The 23,089-nt window shown below is 35.8% G+C and overlaps 1 protein-coding gene across 2 annotated transcripts; it reads right to left on the minus strand.

The window, feature by feature from the left end:
- Positions 1-26: 26 nt before the first annotated feature.
- Positions 27-19,509, minus strand: LOC132639417 (protein REVEILLE 6). Of its 2 annotated transcripts, XR_009582108.1 has the most exons (10): positions 19,128-19,509; positions 10,784-10,841; positions 8,840-8,963; positions 8,579-8,755; positions 8,357-8,479; positions 3,781-3,890; positions 2,880-2,939; positions 776-917; positions 607-669; positions 27-508 (listed from the first exon to the last, which is right to left on the minus strand). XR_009582108.1 is itself a non-coding variant. In XM_060355864.1 (8 exons), exons 1-8 carry the CDS (start codon positions 19,364-19,366, stop codon positions 458-460), a joined length of 942 nt encoding a protein of 313 aa, XP_060211847.1. In that variant the 5' UTR covers positions 19,367-19,506; the 3' UTR covers positions 27-457. The 2 variants fall into 2 exon arrangements, 1 of the variants encoding a protein (XP_060211847.1); XM_060355864.1 differs by lacking the exons at positions 607-669; positions 776-917 and having other exon boundaries at positions 19,128-19,506.
- Positions 19,510-23,089: the final 3,580 nt, after the last annotated feature.

Here is a 23,089-nt window from a genome sequence, read left to right on the forward strand (position 1 = left end):
AGTTGAGCAGTTCAAACATCAGGAAAAGGAAGCAGGCACCAGCGAAAATCAATGATCTCATTTGTTGAAGCATTTACAATTGGCATGAAGAATTTGCCGGTACCGCAGAGGCTGGAGTCTTGTCAAAACTTGAATTTACATAAACCCAGCTTTATATATTTAAGTTCCCTCATCACAACTATCATCTCTGTTTATATCTTACAGTATATACACAAATATGAACTGCACAGGCAAAAGAACTTTGACTCTGAAATAGCAGCAGCTATCGAACAAACCAAGGCTTCTGGTATTATTACATGTGGGTCCTCCACTTGCCGTTTGTTCTCGACCAACTCCGATATGGCATTGGTTACGACTAATACTCTCGAGCAAAAGAATAAACGGGAATGGTATGCAAAGGTCATAGCATGAAGTACTAAACTGAGCAGCACTTTAAAGTTTGTTGTCATTGATGATTTCATTTGCACTGCTTCTCGATGTCTGTATCATAAGATGAAAGCAGCTGCCTCTGCATCAAGAATATACTATCAGTTTCAGGTGAAGACTAGCACATAATTATTCAGAGAGAAGAAGGGGGAAATGCACAAGACAAGTAACAATACACACCTTTACATACAATACTTTACCCATTTTAAACTAATACATCTAATGCAACATCCGAACACTTCCCTGAACATGAAGACAGAGATATCACCTATGAGTATGTTTTTTTTTTCTTTTTTCATTTTTGTGGGGACAATCCTAAGTTCACAAATTGAATTTTGAAGCATAGAACCTGAACTGGTGCTGCCGGTTAATGACGGCACTCTGGCTGGGATGATACCAGAAAAGCTTATATAGTGATAATTGGAATATTGACGGAAAAGTCACCAGGAGGTACAAGCTCCAGGAACAATCATCAGAAGGAAGTGCAAGTCCTAAGACAGGAGTAAATATATTGGGATAGTCAGTAGAGACATGGTGCTGTAGGAACGAAAAAATGGCCAAAATGGTCCTTAATATATGGTAGTTGAACTATTTGGCCCTTAATACATACTCCCTCCATCCCAATTTATGTGATGGTGTTTGACTGGACACAGAGTAAGAATCAAAGGAAGCCTTCTGAAAATTGTGGTCTAGTCATATATATTAGTATGATTGTAAATCATCTTATTAAGGGTAAAATGGGAAGTTTAAAGTTAAATTGTTACTAAATACAAAAATGTCTCATTCTTTTTGGGACTAACTAAAAAGAAAAGAGTGTCACATAAATTGGAACAAAAGGAGTACCACTTAACAAAATAGTCCTTATTCCTTGACGTATTCAAAAATTGAATACCTTTGATTCTAAATAACCCTCTTTGATAACACCAATGCACAAAAAAGAACTTAGAGCCCATGAGTTTGCAATATGTTGTCTCTTTATCTCCTAAGTGTTTTCTTCGTTTCATGGAGGAGTTCAGCAGATTGTAAAAAACCCAGACATTGAATTACCCTGAATTACAGAGGAAGAAAACAGTGTCTATATAGGCTTATGCTGAGGAAGGTAAAAGGATTCAAAAGGAGCTCCATATGGATCAAGAACACATCAATCCCGTAATCCATGGATGGCGGTGAATGGTGATTCTTCCACTTGGTTGGTAAATTTCTTAAGTTGTTTTCTTTTCTTTTCAGAATTAAGCAGTCTTCGGTTAATGTATTAAAGAGTGTGTGAGCATGTTTTCCCTTTGATGAAAAATTATCTGAGAAGCATACGTCAAAAACAGAACCCCAATAGTTGTTAATTTGCAAAAATCATCACCGTAACGCAACAGATTCCTCTGGCGGTTTCTTGATTACTTTCAACTCCCTCACCTTGGTAAATTTGTGATACCATTTAAGTTCACATCAGAAAGAAAGCTCTATATGTCATGATTTGCAGGTGAGCTGTTAAGCATTTCATTTGCAAGCTTTTCCTTCCTGTGCTCTAAACAGTGTTGAATTTCCACCACCATTATGGTAGGTTCTTTCTTTGCGTTTTGGGATAATCAAAGAAGGTTCTTTAATTTCTTCTTGGTTAAGCAAGTCATGTTAGGTGCAGATAATATTTTTCAGTTAAAAACTGGATTTAGGACCAAAAGTGTCAACTTTTTGCATACATGGACTATTTCTATCAAGGGCATACATTATGGACCAAAATAGTCCAACCCCCGGACATTAAGGATCAGTTTGATCATTTTCTCCTATAGAGCCACTATAAAAAAAGGTATACTGCTGCCAAAACAGTCACTAAAGAGGCATGTTAACATAATATTTGTTGATCAGTCATCAGTCATCAGAGGCATGGTGCTGTCAAAACAATCACCAGAAAAGCTGAAACAGTTTACCAAACCTACGGGAACAAGGAACGAACAAATTTTTTTGACTGAGTGCACTACATATACAGCATAAAACAGCTCGTCAGTAAACGGAAAACGATTCAAGTCTCCACCGAGATCATAGAGGTCTTCTGCCAAGTGAGAATAAGAGTTTTGGAGAATGTGAAGACGAATGTCTTACGCCTAGAAATTCTTATACATGACTATTGAATGTACCCATACTATATTCTGACATGGAACAATATAGCTATCCTAAGATTCTAATATTCCAACATTCTACCAATTCCCTCTTCCCAATCTCAAAAACCAACCTCCTCTCTCCAGTCTCCCCAACTATCTAACCACCACATTCGTGCTCCTTGCCCTCCTGGGTCAGCACCAAGGGGCAAAAGCAGAAGACTGCAATAACTGCAGGTTTCACTAATTTCAGACCAACCAAGCCACATGGCAAAAGAACCAGCAGAAGCTATATCCAACCAAAAGCTCCAGGTAACCATTTAAAAAATATCAGAAATCAAAATGCAACAAACATAATGTACTTACATCATGCTCGAAGTCGGGGTTCGTAAGGTTGATGGAGAGATTTCTCATCAGCAACAACACCTGCGCAAGAGTCAAGGGGAAAATTTATTTAAATCCTAAATCAAATGCTTGTGGGACCAACTCCTACCAGGAGCACACGACTAAATTCTTTTAGATGGTAAACATGATTAAGATGATAAGCGCAAGGACCTGGTGGGATGCGGCAAGGGATCAGGGTATTGTGGATTTGGTTATCGGGGGTGTTCTATAGTTGAAGACATCCTTTATTGCCATATGCAATGATGAAAAGTCTAATTAACAAATTCAAGCCTAGCTAAAATTTTATTCTTCCTTCAAAAAGTAGCATCCAGATCGGATGCCCACAGGCCACATACAAGTTAACAAACACACAAAAACAAGTATCACTAAGCAAATGAAGATTGAACCTGATACTTTATGACAACGTATATCCACTACTCTGGCCTTTTGCAGGGAAAGAGTTGGCAGGGATACTAGGAAGTAAAGTCAGCCCCTTTTATCCTTCCCTCCATATCTAAAGAGAGGAATTACTCATAGCAACAAGAAGAAATTCCAACCCCCACCCCCACAATTTTCTCCCAAAAAAAAAAAACCCAATTCCCTTCCTAAGTCAATCCCAGGAAGTAGACATTAATTTGATGAGAAAGGCTTCCGTTGAATAGACGATGAGAGCAAATCCTCCTGGTATGCAGTCGCATAGAAATGGAAATAATTAGCCCTTAAAAAGACACAATAATGAAAGATCAGGAGACACCCTCTTTGCAGAAGCTTCATCTTTGAAAGTACTCCCGAAGACAAAGCGCAAGTTGTATCAGGCAAACAAGATGACAAGAAAGAGGATTAAGCCACAGGAAAATGAAACAGCACAGAATAGAGTGTATACCGTCTCAACATCAATGCGATCCATTTTTTTCAATTTCTGCAAGTGTCCTGTAACAGCAGGGTCGAATACACTGCCGATGAAATTGTATACTTGAGCAAAGTCAGGCAAAACTGCAGATACAAAAAAGAATTTATAGCAACATTAGCATAGTAAAAATCTAACTAAAGCAACGTATATATTTAAAAACTTAATGAGAAGAGAATCTTTGATTCTATTTGCGGAAAAGAGAACTCTATTTCTGCAGAATGAGTGCGAAACTATTAGTGAATAGAGCGATGAATAACATGGCATAAAGAAAACAAGATCTAGATCTAGCTAGCATCAAAGCAGGCTATGTCAAGAAGTCATCAAATGCAGCAAGGACCATAGCTGCAGAAAAATATTTTTTTTAAACTGTAGGAAGAGATGCAAAGAAAAAGAACTGAAATCATATTTGGAGAAAATTCTGGACCAAAACTGCAAACTAAAACAACAACATGCCCAGTAGAATCCCACAATGTGGGGTCTGGGGAGGGTAGAGTGTACGCAGACCTTACCCCCACCTTGAAAGGTAGGGAGGCTGTTTCCGACAGACTGCAAACTGCAAACTACAGTTCATGAAAAATTATACAGTTTCACAAAAAGTGATTAATTATCACACTATTCTCTCTTGATTTTTCTGGATCACAATTGACAGTATGTAAGCACAGATAACAAGCAGTATGTCATCTTGCATTCAGAAGTCAGAATAATAATGAGAACTCGACAACCTTATCAACAAAATGAGGACTCAGCAAGATTTTTATCAATAAAAAATGAGATATTAAGGCCTGTGATTTTCACAAACAAAAAGGAGGAAAAGGCTACATGCCGGCAGAATAAATTATTGTGGACTACATTAAGTCCAGTGGTGGAAAGCCAACCAACAGAACGGGTTAACAAAGAGGTACAGGTTCTTCCAAACAAAGAAAAGCATTCTTCAATGGCCCAAAGAATAGAGGCTAGGCTGGTGATAACTTATGTAAACTAGAGATCGAACAGAGCATATAGCTTAGTGGATAGTCAATTTGACAGTGCAAGCATAATAACACTGATTGAAGCCGAGAAGTTGAAAAAGAGCTTCTTCTTTTACATTGAAGTTGAAAAAGAGCTTTTATAAGGAAGGAGATAAAGATACTCTGCATCTCAGTTACAATTGGAATCAGGATTAACTGCCACTCGGCAAGGTGACTAGTTTTAAGATCTACCGTACAGCTTTCTCACCCTTCGCAGGTATTAGACCAATCGCGGTGCCTACCGAAAGTAGCTGGTGAACAGAAATTGTCCAATCGCATATTGATTCCTTACCGAGAGTTTCAGAAATTAGATCTTGATTTTTAGGAGAAGTAAACTTTTTTAACTCAACAGGGTTGAGATTTCCAAGCTGGAGAAAGATTGCAAATAATTTAACAAGAATAAATGAGAAACACAAGGCAAATCCAACTTCTGGGATAATCCTATCATATGAAAAAATTCAGCCTTTAAGCAGTTTAACTTCATTTCCTTCCAAGTGTGTCTATAAGACTGTACTTGTCTTATCAAAGATATTATGGCATATCTACTTTTATGACTTTTATCCTGTCTCTTTTATTTTCCAATTTGCTATAGTTTGGTCAAGTTAAGAACTTTGTGCTGCAAGTAAGAGTTTTGGGAAACAAGTTTGGATAGCAATTGTCGACAGAAACATTGTCAAAGTTCTGTGGCCACTGGACAGCTTGTCATCCAAGCTCCACTTCGTCACCAAGTAACTCTCCTATAAAACCCATATGTATCAAAATGTTTTTATTAACTTTGAGCAAAGAAAGTCTCAGGAGTACAATGTGATTCCTGTTCCCCTCTTCATGTCCTTCACTACTACTCCCTCCTCTTAGATCTCTCAATTTTGGCTCATCAATTCTCGTTTCTGGACTTTCTCATTATCTGTCCAGCCTAAGAACATGACTTCTGTAACTTAGCACTCCATACTTAAATTCCATTGGTTTAACTTGAAAAAATATCAAACTCTTTCCACGTTTGATCTATTTTGGATCTATCAGACGGAAAAAAAAAACTTTTTTTCTATTGAAAGCCTTCCTTTAATATCCAAAAATGGGAGAGTAGAGAAAATATTGCAAATCACTCTCAAAGTTATGATATAGTATAGTTTAAGGTTTTTATTGTGTTCTGCACATGGTGCCCGCAAGCACATAGGAGTATATAAACTCTCAGAGAAGTTGCCAACGGCTACGAAACCAATGCAAGGTACCCCCATTCCCATTTCTTGGTAAGATTTCTCTATAAATAGGGTGAGAGTTACATACAATAAAAATGAGTTTTTCCCCACATGGAATCTGCCACCTCACATTTACTTGCTAATATCAGGATTTGTAAGATTATGAAAAGTAGGAAAAATTGTTCAACTAGACTTGTTGAATTCATTTATCTCAAAGATAACTTCATAAAGGAGGCAAACAACATCTAGGACTAGGAGTATAGATAAAAAAAAAATTAAAAAAAAAAAAAGAAGAAAGAAAAACTCTCCCGCCACCTCCTGTTTTGAGCTAGGATTTTGGAAGCAAGGGATTACATAGACTCATCTCCAGCCTTAAAGGGTAATCCAAGTGTAAGTATCTAGTATGGGTACATATGGTATTTTTTGTCTAACTTCAGTATATTTATAAAAATCTTCATGAAGTACACATATCACACACATCCACAACATATGTTGAGGTAAATGAAGAACCTATGTAACATAGCTAGAAACCAACTTGTGCATTGCATACTTTAACAAGAGAAAAATTTGTGCTCGAAAACCGTTGTGCTCTAGTTATCATCAAAATTTGGAGCAATTAACAACTAGCATGAATCAACTACAGTTATCATCAATATGTCGACGAAGTAACAACTTCAAAGTAGGACAACAACCTTTGCAGGCACCGACGAAGACAAAATTATTATCCGATTGTGCAATCGTTTCAGTTATAGACCAGCAATAAGCTGACGCACTACCCAGGCTTTTTGAACTTTTTTCACGTAATCAGTAACAGTAATCAGGCTTTAATATTGACAGATATCAATTTAAAAACTCAAAAATAGAGTTTATACTTAGCTAGCAATTGTATTATCTGTCAGAAGAAAATAATTATAAATCTTGGGAGAGGTGATTAGGCCGTGGTGGGCCTGAGGAGGGGGAGAGGTAGGCCTAAGAAATCTTGGGGAGAAGTGATTAGGCAGGACATGGCGCATCTTCAGCTTACAGAGGACATGACCTTTGATAGGATCGTGTGGAGGCCAAGTATCAGAGTTGAGGGATAGGTTAGTAGGTTGCCGTGCGCATTCTTTTCTGCACACAGGAGTATTAGTATCTTTTCTACGTTTGGCTATTTGCCTATTCTTATAGCTCTAGTACTACCTGATTGTTTCCTTCACTTTGTTTATCTTATTATCATGCTGTTGTTACTGCTAGTTATTACCACTTCCTTTTTATCTCTCCTTGAGCGGAGGGTTTACCGGTAACAGCCTCTCTACCCTCACAAGGTAGGGGTAAGGTCTGTGTTCACTCTACCCTCCCCAGACCCCACCTTGTGGGACTATACTGGGTATGTTGTTGTTATTCAAATTCAATATGAGTTTGGAAACCAATAATTACAGTACTTGAAAATATAGACATTTTTCCTTGTCTGATAAAACAAAGGATGAGTAATACAATATGAAAAGATATTGAATGTATGTTGTGAGGGCCTCAAAGCAAATCCGTCTTTCTTCTTCCTTTGTGCATTGGAACAATGGAAATTGATCACCGTAAACATAGTTCACATTCTTTATTACTTTTATGTTTGGTGTAAATTAGCACTAAAGAACAGAGTACAAGAGACTGAGAAAAGAATATTATATGATACTGTGGATACTTGAAACAGCGATATGACTTTCAAATTATATGTATTAATATGCATAACTTTTCGAGGGATCAAGAGAATCTCATATAGACAAGTTATTTGTTAATTTATTGCTGATAAAATATGGTAATGGCTTGCAATATGATTAATTGCAGATACCCTACGTAGCACAGGCAGGCATCAGTAACTCATATGAAACGGATTCAGTTTATGTAGACGCTTAATTCCCAAGAAGAGACTCCACATTACTCATCAAAAAGACAAAAAAGGTACACCACATTGATCAGAATGATAACTTTGAAGAAAACAAAGAAATATAGAACCATAAAAGATAGCACAGGACACTTCATCAGAATGATAAAGAGAATCACAATGATTCTTTTTTTCTTTGGGTGATAACCGCAAAATCCCTGAGGACCAACGGTGCACAGTTCAAAACTTGGTGGATCATGGCCCCGCCTCTATAATCTTCACAACTTACATACCATGATTTTATCCGCAGCAGGTTTCAAATCTGATGTGCACCTAACTCACACATTACGCATTGCGTTCTTACCACTGGACCAAAGCGCGAGGCGCAGAACCATAATGGTACGTTGTTATAGGATAATATTTCACAGCCCAATTTTTTGACTAATTTCAAGTCTAAAAACATGATAAGTATCTCCAGAATACCGATTTACCTCTCAGTGAGGGTGTTTGAGTCCGCTCCGTCACCTCAACTGTTGATTTTGATCTTGGAGTGCTTTCATTACTACTGCAGCAACGGTTATTGGTGACTGGCTGACCTGCTTCGCTCGCGTTATCTATCAGAAGAACAGTCAATTACTTCAGTGCAAAGCCCAATATGCCATAGAAGTGAGATAACAGCATCTAACCAAAAGAGAACACATTAATAACCAAACCTTTCTTCATTTGCGACAAACTAACTGGTGGCTCAGAGTTGTCAGTCCATGACGGCACAGACACAACAGTAGCTGGATTGCTAGGTAACAAGGAAGAATCAGGCCTTTTAACAAATCCAGGTTCCGGTAACGGAAGGGAAGCTTGAAAAGATGTAGGCACTGGTGAGACAGCTGGAGCTGCCGAGATATTCAGAAAGCGAATACAATTATTTCCATGTATAGCTGATGTTAATAAAATTAAACCACATAAACAATTCTTACCGCTTTTTGAGGCTTTCTGTGGGTAGGGATGAGCAGCTTTTCTTTTTGGCCGAGGAGGAGGAAGACGTTCATTGGTTCCACTCTTCTGGACCTTCAGAAAATATTTTTGAGCATGGCTACGTATCTGCAAAAGTGATCAAACTTTTTAAGACACCTCTGGACACATCTCCAAAGATTCATGTATAACCAAAAAAAAAAAGTATTCCATTTGATTCGGTTCCAGTCAATCTGTTTTTGGTTTATGATGTGCATAGCGCACGCCACCTGATTCAGTTTTGTGATTTGATTTTTTTGGTTTGGGCCATGATTTGAGCTTTTGTTTGGGCCATGATTTGAGCTTTTGTTTGGGCCTCATTTTGGTTAATGAGATTCTAATTAATAAATAAACAATGTGATAAATTTAAGTTTGAAAGACTATTGGGTAATAGCACAACACATAGTTGGTTTCCGTGACAAAGGTGCAACCTGTTTTTCTGCAAAATATAAAATATTCAACTAAAACCCTGCTTCTGAAAAAATACAAATAAAAGGAAAACTATCCCTAACTTCATTAGCTTCTCCAACAGATCAAAGTCAAAATAGTGATACAGACATGACAGGAAAACTGATGGTAATAGAAGGGAGGGCAAACAAAATACATGACTGAGTGAGAAAGATAAAAATCAACTGCATCTTGTCCCAGCCTAGGGAAGAAAAATAAATAAATAAATCAAAGAAAAAAACAAAACGCAAAAAGAGACATACTAAACTTCATCTACAGGCTTTTGAGGTATTACATGTGCCATTTTGGACATGACAGAAAATCGATTAAAATAGACGGGTGAACATTCTTGCAGAAATGCAAGGTAAGGCTGCGTATAATAGACCCTTGTGGTCCGGCCCTTCCCTGGATCCCGCGCGTAGCGGGAGCTTAGTGCACCGGGCTGCCCTTTTTTATAGACAGGTGAACATTAAATATCCGTCAAATGTAAAAGCAGATGAATAGCTGTTAAGTTCTGAAGTACCAGGCCTTTGTTGGTGGCAATTTGAAGTGAAGGCCCAAACTTTTGATTTTCTGTTTGAAAATTGAATAACAAAACGAACCAAATAAGCCAAAAAATTCCTGGTGTAGTCAGTTTCACCACTTAAACCAAATAAAGCACATCCCTAAGGCTTATGTAAGCATAAGATAATCTAGTACTTTGCTTTATTCAAGTAAACAACAAAACTCAGTCAAAAGCCACAAAGACTTCAGAAAGTCCTTTTGACTAGACCTAACAATGACTTTTACTTTCTCAAAGAAAAAAAAAATCTTTTTTACTAGACTATTAGAGAAAGCCTAAATTTTCCAATGTGGATTGAAAGGAAGTTGGGGATGGACAAAGATCCTTCCGCCTATCCGGAGAGATATAGAAATGCTTTTTGTATTTTTTTATTTCTGGATCATTACATAATCCTGAAAACAAGTGAATCTATCCGCAGAATAGAAAAAGCAAAGCCAATTCTAACTTCATATCAGACAAAAGCCCTTTCCACAAGTATAAAAGATATGCACGGTGATCCTAATCCTAATAAGTTAACAAGTACTCGAAACAACCAAAATGGCTCATTAGTCACTTTGTTATCCATTTTATCCACAAAAACTAACATTTTCAGTGATGATAGTTGACCGTGTGTGCCATCAACTCCCTATTAGTCATACCTATAGTAACATTACCACATTCTTATCTTTGGGACTCAAACCCCAATCTCGTGATTGGGAATTTTCCACTAGGTGATCCCACAGTTGTCGACAATATCCCATGTTATATTGGGAAGCTAACAATTAGACAAGAAAGAGTTAACTTGATGGTAGTTACTTGTCAGTCGGTTGTCATTTAATAGAGTGAGAGAAACCTAAATGATGGTGTAGAGAAAAAGAAAGGTACTTAATAAGTGCATATGCTAGGGTAACCTAAGTATTACCTGAATAACAGTTTTTGATCCAACAAACGCTTCAATCTTTTTCCAGTCACGGTCAAAGCTGTAGTTAACAAAATCGGTAATCAGTAACAAAAAAGCAATCTTAACTCAAAGGAGACATCTTAATGCTCTTTTTAATTCTAGAAATGAACATAGTAGTAATAAGCAAAGTAGTCAAATTCAGTATAATGAAGCTATTTCATCAGCAGACTGAGACTAACCAGTAACCACTTCCAATACAATGTTGAGATACAAAAAAGGGTAACTATGGAACGTCCCTTCAACCACTAACTGTTTTTGATAACATATATATGGCAGTGTAATCAAAAGCGAAAAGCACAAAAAGCTCCAAGATCCTTTGGGGCTTTAAGCGCGAAAAAAAAAGGTGCAAATGGAGAAAAGCTACAAATATGTATGTGAAGTGTAAGATTAATATTCATAAGCATGAATAACAAATATATGGACAAAGAAATTGAAAAAAAAAAATATGATAAAGTGAAATATCTTTAGTGTCACATCTTCGGGATTGCACTCATTAGCAAAGAAAAGTATGCCTTAGAGCCTTGATGGCAACACTGAAGCGCCCATAAAGCGAGGCGAAGCGCTCAACATGTTTTGCGCCTCGCTTCAGGGCTTAAGCGTGCCTTTGACAACACTGATATATGGTGGAAAATTGGCCGACCCCAACTAAATTTCGAATTTCGAATTTAGGGATAGTTGACATATATATACACACACACACTTGTAAATTAACACAAGAAGCAAAATCCACAATTTGTCGAAGTACACATTTCTTAAACCCATAAAGAAACAAACTTGTATAATGTCATTCAACTCAAACAATACCATATGCCATCTTCAATTGCTCCGTAAAACTACAATAAATTCCCAAACTCCTTAATTTCCTTCGCAAACATTCTAGCTAACCTAGAAGCAACACGAACAACAAGAATGATCCAAATTCACAAAAAAACAACCCTCCCGTAACTCAAATTAAACCTTTTAACTTACATCCCTAAACCCTATCAATGAATTAGCAAATTGAAGTTTTTTTGAAAATTCTGAACCCACATCTTAAGAGCTTCACAAAAACAGTCCTCCCGTAACTCAAATTAAACCTTTTAACTTACATCCCTAAACCCTAGCAATGAATTAGCAAATTGAAGTTTTTTTGAAAATTCTGAACCCACATCTTAAGAGCTTCACAGAAACAGTCCTCCCGTAACTCAAATTAAACCTTTTAACTTACATCCCTAAACCCTAGCAATGAATTAGCAAATTGAAGTTTTTTTGAAAATTCTGAACCCACATCTTAAGAGGTTCACAAAAACAGTCCTCCCGTAACTCAAATTAAACCTTTTAACTTACATCCCTAAACCCTAGCAATGAATTAGCAAATTGAAGTTTTTTTGAAAATTCTGAACCCACATCTTAAGAGCTTCACAAAAACATTCCTCCCGTAACTCAAATTAAACCTTTTAACTTACATCCCTAAACCCTAGCAATGAATTAGCAAATTGAAGTTTTTTTGAAAATTCTGAACCCACATCTTAAGAGCTTCACAAAAACATTCCTCCCGTAACTCAAATTAAACCTTTTAACTTACATCCCTACACCCTAGCAACGAATTAGCAAATTGAAGTTTTTTTGAAAATTCTGAACTCACATCTTAAGAGCTTCACAGAAACAGTCCTCCCGTAACTCAAATTAAACCTTTTAACTTACATCCCTAAACCCTAGCACCGAATTAGCAAATTGAATTTTTTCTGAAAATTCTGAACCCACATTTTAAGAGCTTCACAAAAACAGTCCTCCCGTAACTCAAATTAAACCTTTTAACTTACATCCCTAAACCATAGCAATGAATTAGCAAATTGAAGTTTTTTTGAAAATTCTGAACCCACATCTTAAGAGCTTCACAAAAACAGTCCTCCCGTAACTCAAATTAAACCTTTTAACTTACATCCCTAAACCCTAGCAATGAATTAGCAAATTGAAGTTTTTTTGAAAATTCTGAACCCACATCTTAAGAGCTTCACAAAAACAGTCCTCCCGTAACTCAAATTAAACCTTTTAACTTACATCCCTAAACCCTAGCAATGAATTAGCAAATTGAAGTTTTTTTGAAAATTCTGAACCCACATCTTAAGAGCTTCACAAAAACATTCCTCCCGTAACTCAAATTAAACCTTTTAACTTACATCCCTAAACCCTAGCAACGAATCAGCAAATTGAAGTTTTTTTGAAAATTCTGAACTCACATCTTAAGAGCTTCACAGAAACAGTCCTCCCGTAACTCAAATTAAACATTTTAACTTACATCCCTAAACCCTAGCAACGAATTAGCAAATTGAATTTTTTTTGAAAAATCTGAACCCACATCTTAAGAGCTTCACAAAAACAGTCCTCCCGTAACTCAAATTAAACCTTTTAACTTACATCCCTAAACCCTAGCAATGAATTAGCAAATTGAAGTTTTTTTGAAAATTCTGAACCCACATCTTAAGAGCTTCACAAAAACAGTCCTCCCGTAACTCAAATTAAACCTTTTAACTTACATCCCTAAACCCTAGCAATGAATTAGCAAATTGAAGTTTTTTTGAAAATTCTGAACCCACATCTTAAGAGCTTCACAAAAACAGTCCTCCCGTAACTCAAATTAAACCTTTTAACTTACATCCCTAAACCCTAGCAATGAATTAGCAAATTGAAGTTTTTTTGAAAATTCTGAACCCACATCTTAAGAGCTTCACAAAAACAGTCCTCCCGTAACTCAAATTAAACCTTTTAACTTACATCCCTAAACCCTAGCAATGAATTAGCAAATTGAAGTTTTTTTCTAAAATTCTGAACCCACATCTTAAGAGCTTCACAAAAACAGCCCTCCCGTAACTCAAATTAAACCTTTTAACTTACATCCCTAAACCCTAGCAATGAATTAGCAAATTGAAGTTTTTTTGAAAATTCTGAACCCACATCTTAAGAGCTTCACAAAAACAATCCTCCCGTAACTCAAATTAAACCTTTTAACTTACATCCCTAAACCATAGCAATGAATTAGCAAATTGAAGTTTTTTTTAAAATTCTGAACCCACATCTTAAGAGCTTCACAAAAGCAGTCCTCCCGTAACTCAAATTAAACCTTTTAACTTACATCCCTAAACCCTAGCAATGAATTAGCAAATTGAAGTTTTTTTTAAAATTCTGAACCCACATCTTAAGAGCTTCACAAAAACAGCCCTCCCGTAACTCAAATTAAACCTTTTAACTTACATCCCTAAACCATAGCAACGAATTAGCAAATTGAAGTTTTTTTTGAAAATTCTGAACCCACATCTTAAGAGCTTCACAGAAACAGCCCTCCCGTAACTCAAATTAAACCTTTTAACTTACATCCCTAAACCCTAGCAACGAATTAGCAAATTGAAGTTTTTTTGAAAATTCTGAACTCACATCTTAAGAGCTTCACAGAAACAGTCCTCCCGTAACTCAAATTAAACCTTTTAACTTACATCCCTAAACCCTAGCAATGAATTAGCAAATTGAAGTTTTTTTGAAAATTCTGAACCCACATCTTAAGAGCTTCACAAAAACAGTCCTCCCGTAACTCAAATTAAACCTTTTAACTTACATCCCTAAACCCTAGCAATGAATTAGCAAATTGAAGTTTTTTTGAAAATTCTGAACCCACATCTTAAGAGCTTCACAAAAACAGTCCTCCCGTAACTCAAATTAAACCTTTTAACTTACATCCCTAAACCCTAGCAATGAATTAGCAAATTGAAGTTTTTTTGAAAATTCTGAACCCACATCTTAAGAGCTTCACAAAAACAGTCCTCCCGTAACTCAAATTAAACCTTTTAACTTACATCCCTAAACCCTAGCAACGAATTAGCAAATTGAATTTTTTTTGAAAATTCTGAACCCACATCTTAAGAGCTTCACAAAAACAGTCCTCCCGTAACTCAAATTAAACCTTTTAACTTACATCCCTAAACCCTAGCAATGAATTAGCAAATTGAAGTTTTTTTGAAAATTCTGAACCCACATCTCAAGAGCTTCACAAAAACAGTCCTCCCGTAACTCAAATTAAACCTTTTAACTTACATCCCTAAACCCTAGCAATGAATTAGCAAATTGAAGTTTTTTTGAAAATTCTGAACCCACATCTTAAGAGCTTCACAAAAACAGTCCTCCCGTAACTCAAATTAAACCTTTTAACTTACATCCCTAAACCCTAGCAATGAATTAGCAAATTGAAGTTTTTTTGAAAATTCTGAACCCACATCTTAAGATCTTCACAAAAACAGTCCTCCCGTAACTCAAATTAAACCTTTTAACTTACATCCCTAAACCCTAGCAATGAATTAGCAAATTGATGTTTTTTTCAAAAATTCTGAACCCACATCTTAAGAGCTTCACAAAAACAGTCCTCCCGTAACTCAAATTAAACCTTTTAACTTACATCCCTAAACCCTAGCAATGAATTAGCAAATTGAAGTTTTTTTTAAAATTCTGAACCCACATCTTAAGAGCTTCACAAAAACAGCCCTCCCGTAACTCAAATTAAACCTTTTAACTTACATCCCTAAACCCTAGCAATGAATTAGCAAATTGAAGTTTTTTTGAAAATTCTGAACCCACATCTTAAGAGCTTCACAAAAACAATCCTCCCGTAACTCAAATTAAACCTTTTAACTTACATCCCTAAACCATAGCAATGAATTAGCAAATTGAAGTTTTTTTGAAAATTCTGAACCCACATCTTAAGAGCTTCACAAAAGCAGTCCTCCCGTAACTCAAATTAAACCTTTTAACTTACATCCCTAAACCCTAGCAATGAATTAGCAAATTGAAGTTTTTTTTAAAATTCTGAACCCACATCTTAAGAGCTTCACAAAATCAGCCCTCCCGTAACTCAAATTAAACCTTTTAACTTACATCCCTAAACCCTAGCAATGAATTAGCAAATTGAAGTTTTTTTGAAAATTCTGAACCCACATCTTAAGAGCTTCACAAAAACAGCCCTCCCGTAACTCAAATTAAACCTTTTAACTTACATCCCTAAACCCTAGCAATGAATTAGCAAATTGAAGTTTTTTTGAAAATTCTGAACCCACATCTTAAGAGCTTCACAAAAACATTCCTCCCGTAACTCAAATTAAACCTTTTAACTTACATCCCTAAACCCTAGCAACGAATTAGCAAATTGAAGTTTTTTTGAAAATTCTGAACTCACATCTTAAGAGCTTCACAGAAACAGTCCTCCCGTAACTCAAATTAAACCTTTTAACTTACATCCCTAAACCCTAGCAATGAATTAGCAAATTGAAGTTTTTTTGAAAATTCTGAACCCACATCTTAAGAGCTTCACAAAAACAATCCTCCCGTAACTCAAATTAAACCTTTTAACTTTCATCCCTAAACCCTAGCAATGAATTAGCAAATTGAAGTTTTTTTGAAAATTCTGAACCCACATCTTAAGAGCTTCACAAAAACAATCCTCCCGTAACTCAAATTAAACCTTTTAACTTACATCCCTAAACCCTAGCAATGAATTAGCAAATTGAAGTTTTTTTGAAAATTCTGAACCCACATCTTAAGAGCTTCACAAAAACAATCCTCCCGTAACTCAAATTAAACCTTTTAACTTACATCCCTAAACCCTAGCAACGAATTAGCAAATTGAGGTTTTTTTGAAAATTCTGAACCCACATCTTAAGAGCTTCACAAAAACAGTCCTCCCGTAACTCAAATTAAACCTTTTAACTTTCATCCCTAAACCCTAGCAATGAATTAGCAAATTGAAGTTTTTTTGAAAATTCTGAACCAACATCTTAAGAGCTTCACAAAAACAATCCTCCCGTAACTCAAATTAAACCTTTTAACTTACATCCCTATACCCTAGCAATGAATTAGCAAATTGAAGTTTTTTTGAAAATTCTGAACCAACATCTTAAGAGCTTCACAAAAACAATCCTCCCGTAACTCAAATTAAACCTTTTAACTTACATCCCTATACCCTAGCAATGAATTAGCAAATTGAAGTTTTTTTGAAAATTCTGAACCCACATCTTAAGAGCTTCACAAAAACAGTCCTCCCGTAACTCAAATTAAACCTTTCAACTTTCATCCCTAACCGTAGCAATGAATTAGCAATTGACTACCCTAGCAATGAATTAGCAAATTGAAGTTTTTTTGAAAATTCTGAACCCACATCTTAAGAGCTTCACAAAAACAGTCCTCCCGTAACTCAAATTAAACCTTTTAACTTTCATCCCTAAACCCTAGCAATGAATTAGCAAATTGAAGTTTTTTTGAAAATTCTGAACCAACATCTTAAGAGCTTCACAAAAACAATCCTCCCGTAACTCAAATTAAACCTTTTAACTTACATCCCTAAACCCTAGCAATGAATTAGCAAATTGAAGTTTTTTTGAAAATTCTGAACCAACATCTTAAGAGCTTCACAAAAACAATCCTCCCGTAACTCAAATTAAACCTTTCAACTTTCATCCCTAAACCCTAGCAATGAATTAGCAAATTGAAGTTTTTTTGAAAATTCTGAACCAACATCTTAAGAGCTTCACAAAAACAATCCTCCCGTAACTCAAATTAAACCTTTTAACTTACATCCCTAAACCCTAGCAATGAATTAGCAAATTGAAGTTTTTTTGAAAATTCTGAACCCACATCTTAAGAGCTTCACAAAAACAATCCTCCCGTAACTCAAATTAAACCTTTTAACTTACATCCCTAAACCCTAGCAACGAATTAGCAAATTGAGGTTCTTTTGAAAATTCTGAACCCACATCTTAAGAGCTTCACAAAAACAGTCCTCCCGTAACTCAAATTAAACCTTTTAACTTTCATCCCTAAACCCTAGCAATGAATTAGCAAATTGAAGTTTTTTTGAAAATTCTGAACCAACATCTTAAGAGCTTCACAAAAACAATCCTCCCGTAACTCAAATTAAACCTTTTAACTTACATCCCTATACCCTAGCAATGAATTAGCAAATTGAAGTTTTTTTGAAAATTCTGAACCAACATCTTAAGAGCTTCACAAAAACAATCCTCCCGTAACTCAAATTAAACCTTTTAACTTACATCCCTATACCCTAGCAATGAATTAGCAAATTGAAGTTTTTTTGAAAATTCTGAACCCACATCTTGAGAGCTTCACAAAAACAGTCCTCCCGTAACTCAAATTAAACCTTTCAACTTTCATCCCTAAACCGTAGCAATGAATTAGCAAATTGAAGTTTTTTTGAAAATTCTGAACCAACATCTTAAGAGCTTCACAAAAACAATCCTCCCGTAACTCAAATTAAACCTTTTAACTTACATCCCTAAACCCTAGCAATGAATTAGCAAATTGAAGTTTTTTTGAAAATTCTGAACCCACATCTTAAGAGCTTCACAAAAACAGTCCTCCCGTAACTCAAATTAAACCTTTCAACTTTCATCCCTAAACCCTAGCAATGAATTAGCAAATTGAAGTTTTTTTGAAAATTCTGAACCAACATCTTAAGAGCTTCACAAAAACAATCCTCCCGTAACTCAAATTAAACCTTTTAACTTACATCCCTAAACCCTAGCAATGAATTAGCAAATTGAAGTTTTTTTGAAAATTCTGAACCCACATCTTAAGAGCTTCACAAAAACAGTCCTCCCGTAACTCAAATTAAACCTTTCAACTTTCATCCCTAAACCCTAGCAATGAATTAGCAAATTGAAGTTTTTTTGAAAATTCTGAACCAACATCTTAAGAGCTTCACAAAAACAATCCTCCCGTAACTCAAATTAAACCTTTTAACTTACATCCCTATACCCTAGCAATGAATTAGCAAATTGAAGTTTTTTTGAAAATTCTGAACCAACATCTTAAGAGCTTCACAAAAACAATCCTCCCGTAACTCAAATTAAACCTTTTAACTTACATCCCTATACCCTAGCAATGAATTAGCAAATTGAAGTTTTTTTGAAAATTCTGAACCCACATCTTAAGAGCTTCACAAAAACAGTCCTCCCGTAACTCAAATTAAACCTTTTAACTTACATCCCTAAACCCTAGCAATGAATTAGCAAATTGAAGTTTTTTTGAAAATTCTGAACCCACATCTTAAGAGCTTCACAAAAACAGTCCTCCCGTAACTCAAATTAAACCTTTTAACTTACATCCCTAAACCCTAGCAATGAATTAGCAAATTGAAATTTTTTTGAAAATTCTGAACCCACATCTTAAGAGCTTCACAGAAACAACCCTCCCGTAACTCAAATTAAACCTTCGCAATTACAGCCCTAAACCCTAGCAATTGAAATAGTTTGAGAATTGTTTCACTCACAGTTGCAGAGCCTCAAGGAACTTATCGTGCTCAGGTTCAGTCCAGCTTTCACGTGACTTTGTAATGGTGTAGGGTTTTCTAATTTTCTTAGACGGGTCATCCGAAGGCGATAACGGGGCGGAAGCGGCGGCGGTGGTGGCGGTGGTGGCGGTGGTGGCGGTGGCGGCGGCGGCGGTGGCGGTGGCGGTGGCGGTAGGGTTGGAGAAGGAGGAGGCGAGATTAGGAAGGGCCATGACCATCAGATTCAATTCCAAGTAGAAGTGGATTTGGGGTTCATGTGATGTTTAAGGCTTACGGGTTCGGACTTAGGTGTAAAGCTCATCTCTATGCCAAACGTAAAATGTTGATGATTTCTATTTGCGTTTTGTATTTTTTTTTTTTTTGGCCCCCTTTATCCCTTTTTTCATCTTTGTTTTTTCTTTTTGTCTTTTTTTCTAATTCTTTGTCTTTTGGTAAACAAATATCTAGTCAGCTTGGATTATTAGCTGATTAAAAATAAGTGTTGAAATGTATTGTTAAAATAGGTTTTCAAAGTAAATAATTATACATTGTGTACAAAATATTGAAATGGATAATAAATTGTTATGTACTTTAATAAATAAAATGTTGATTAGCTATTTTTTCTATTAACATAGTTAAAATGTCCCCAAACTATTTTCAAAAATTTTAAATGTTAAAGGATCTTTATAAAAGTATAACAGAATGTGAAATTGGAATAGGAGAAGTTAAGAGTACAGTATTTCATGGATTTAAAAAAAAAAAAAAAAAAGGGGGGGGGGGGGGGGGGGGGAATAAAATATTTATGAAAATTGAAGTGTTTTTATACATATTATTAACAACATCACCATATCCACATATTATACAAAAAATAATTGCAGAGTAAAATGTTTTGATTCGTCATTGATGCTTACTGCGGAGTTGTGAGGTAAAATGTTTTGATTTGTCATTGATGCTTAATGCAGAGACTTTAAGAAGACAAAATGACAGTGCTCTTCGATGGAATCAATGAGCGAAAAGTATCATGCCATGAAGTGGGGAATAAGAAAGATAAGGGAAGGACTCCGACTTTGATTGGGTGATACCGGGTTTTGTTAAAAATGTGTTACTGAGTTTGAATGTCAATTTTGAAGGTGTTTGGAGATGATTTGATGCAGATCTGAATTGAATTTCATGTTGAAAACTCGAGGTTAAAGACGATTTCATATGTGCATCGCTCATTCCATGTATACCAGTATACATCCCTTGATATATTACTTAATCTCTTGTATATCATGTATATATGTGTACATATATGAAAATTTGGGGGATATATATATATATATAGACACTGATATACACGATAGACAAGGTGATATACATAGGTGACAGCCATGGCCATGGAAATCTATGCATGTGATACACATTGATATATACACGAGAAACAATGTTGATATACACGCATCGTAGTGACTTTTTTAGGTCTGATATTTTACTCAAAACCAATCCAAAATCACTTATAATCTTCCTCAAAATTTGTATATAGCGTCATCCAGATGTTTCCGACCAATTCAAACCATACCCTCTCATACCTATTTAATCCAGCAACCAAAAAAAAAAAAAAAACTTGAACGCATCACTATTTTGAATTTTTTCTAAACAAAACTTTTATAAATATTGATTCCGAGAATTTGCAAACTAATACTCGATGACTCAGTTGTTGTGAGTTCTCCGATGATTGAATCTAATCCTCCATTGTCGTCTTTTCTTCTAAATAGAGCGCCGCTTTTTGGTGTGTATTTAGAATAATACTATCTCTACTATGGATAAACCACCTACTATATATCAGAAGCAGTTCAGGAAGGAACAATTACTATAAAGCAAATCCCAGTGTTTTGGTGTAACAAACTAACTAGTTTCGGAAATGTTTGTGTACTGACTACTACTTATGCACATGCTACTACTTCTATAACTACATAATATCAATAAAATTGTTTTGTTGACCAAAACAAAAAGAATATGTTTATATAATGAAACTATTTTTGGATTTCAGTTACTCAACCTATTCTTTGTTAAGAAAATATATGTTAATAATAATGGGCAATTTGCACGATTGCCCTTATTCGGGGTGGTCTTTAATTTTTGCCCCTTAAATTGCTGGTCTTTAATTTTTGTCGTTCGCCTAAAATGCCTCGAGGTTCTGGGTTCGAACCCCGGCTCAATCTGTAACATTCCGTAAATACAGGTTAGGTGTGAATGAGTAGAACTAGTATTAATGTGATATTTTAACTATACGAATCCCTTTGGGATGAATTTGGGTGAAAGATAGTAGTTGTGAAGTCAAACCAAATAGTGAAGTTCGTAAGAGTTCTTAAATTCGTCTAAGTCAGCGGTAGTTCCTACTTATGCCCAGTTTACGGGTAGTTACGGTAGGAATATAAGAAAACCAAAAACATGAAAGGCATAGATCTTTGAAATAACTTTCCAACCATATATGGTGAAACTCAAACGGAGCTTTGTGCTAGGAGTTATTCCTATTTTACTGAACGATGTCGGCTGTCGAGACATGCGCGGGTGGCCCACGAAAAACCTGTCTCTGAATCTCAGAGACAGGTGCAATGGGTCTGCAACGCACCGCCATAGTACGCCCCCGTTTTTCTAGTTCCAAAATATATAAGCTTCTAACTCGTCAAAACCCTTCCCCATTTTGTTTTTGACGACTTTTTGAGAGAAAACAGCCCTAAAGCTTCCCCAAAACATATAAGGTAAGTTCTTGGTTAATTCTCATCATTACTTCATCAATCTAACATTAAATTAACACTAGTTCATCCTTTAAAACTCTTATTCTTGAAACTCATGAAAGGGAAGAAGAAGAAGAAGAAGAAGAAGAAGAAGAATGAACTTTTGAGCATCCTTCAAAAAGGTATGATCCTTTATTTTTCTAATGTCATTGAAAGGGTTTAGACTAGTGTAGGGTATTAGAAACAATAAGAATCCATGGACGATTCATGAGGGAAGCAAGAACACAAAATTGACTTAAAAACCCTAGTTTTAAAAAAGGGTGGAAATTCTAGGGAAAGATGTAAAGTTCTAATTGTTCTCGTCTAATCAATTGTAGAGTGATTGTTGAACCTCGAAAAACCCGTTTGGTAGTGTTATAGCAGGAATTGAGGTATGTCTCTTTTGAACATGTTTTTCAACATTTAAAAATGGTTTTGTTTACAAGGTTTGTGTGCATGGGGGACAAGCCCGCATTAAACCTTATGTGTATTATAATATACATATGTAGCCGTGATTTCCCTTATCAAGGGATGATTAAAATTGAATTATAAAGCTTTGAACTTTGAACATGAATTACTCCTATAAGGGATGCTTTAAACTTGAATTCAACAGTTTGGATATTTGAGGTGTTTTGCCCTATGAACGGGTTTTGTTGAATTGAAAATTAAAAAATGATTTGAACTTGATTTCGAAATCAGTTAATGATATTGGTATACCCCTAATAATGGGATGATGAACGTAATCCATAATGAGTAAATCGACTTCCATACTATGATTGTGATTCGACATTATGTCATGACTTTATTGTTTGTGTTTGGCCTAGCTACTCGGTAGTCACTATGGATCCTAGTGGGGTTAGTCTAGTCATTCGGGAGGAAGGGTGGTCATCGAGGGTTCGTAGCCTCGGTGTGGCCTTTTCCTAGCTATTCGGGAGGAAGGGTAGCCATTGGGGGTTGATAGCCCTGATGGGGTGCTTCTATGCAGTTTAGAGAACCTTAAATGGTCATCCCTTCATCATATTGATTTTGGTCCTGTATTGGCATGTGTTATACTTTGGTTGCCTGCGAATTATTTGTTGATGGTCTTGGGTTCATGATTGAAAGTATCTAAATATGATAAACGATATAATGAGTTGAAGTGGATTTATTTCTTCTTAAATGATTTTCATTAATGGTTTTATTAATTTTGATGATTTATTCTATCTC

The sequence above is a fragment of the Lycium barbarum genome, chromosome 1 (genome assembly GCF_019175385.1).
Source record: "Lycium barbarum isolate Lr01 chromosome 1, ASM1917538v2, whole genome shotgun sequence".
NCBI lineage: Eukaryota > Viridiplantae > Streptophyta > Magnoliopsida > Solanales > Solanaceae > Lycium > Lycium barbarum.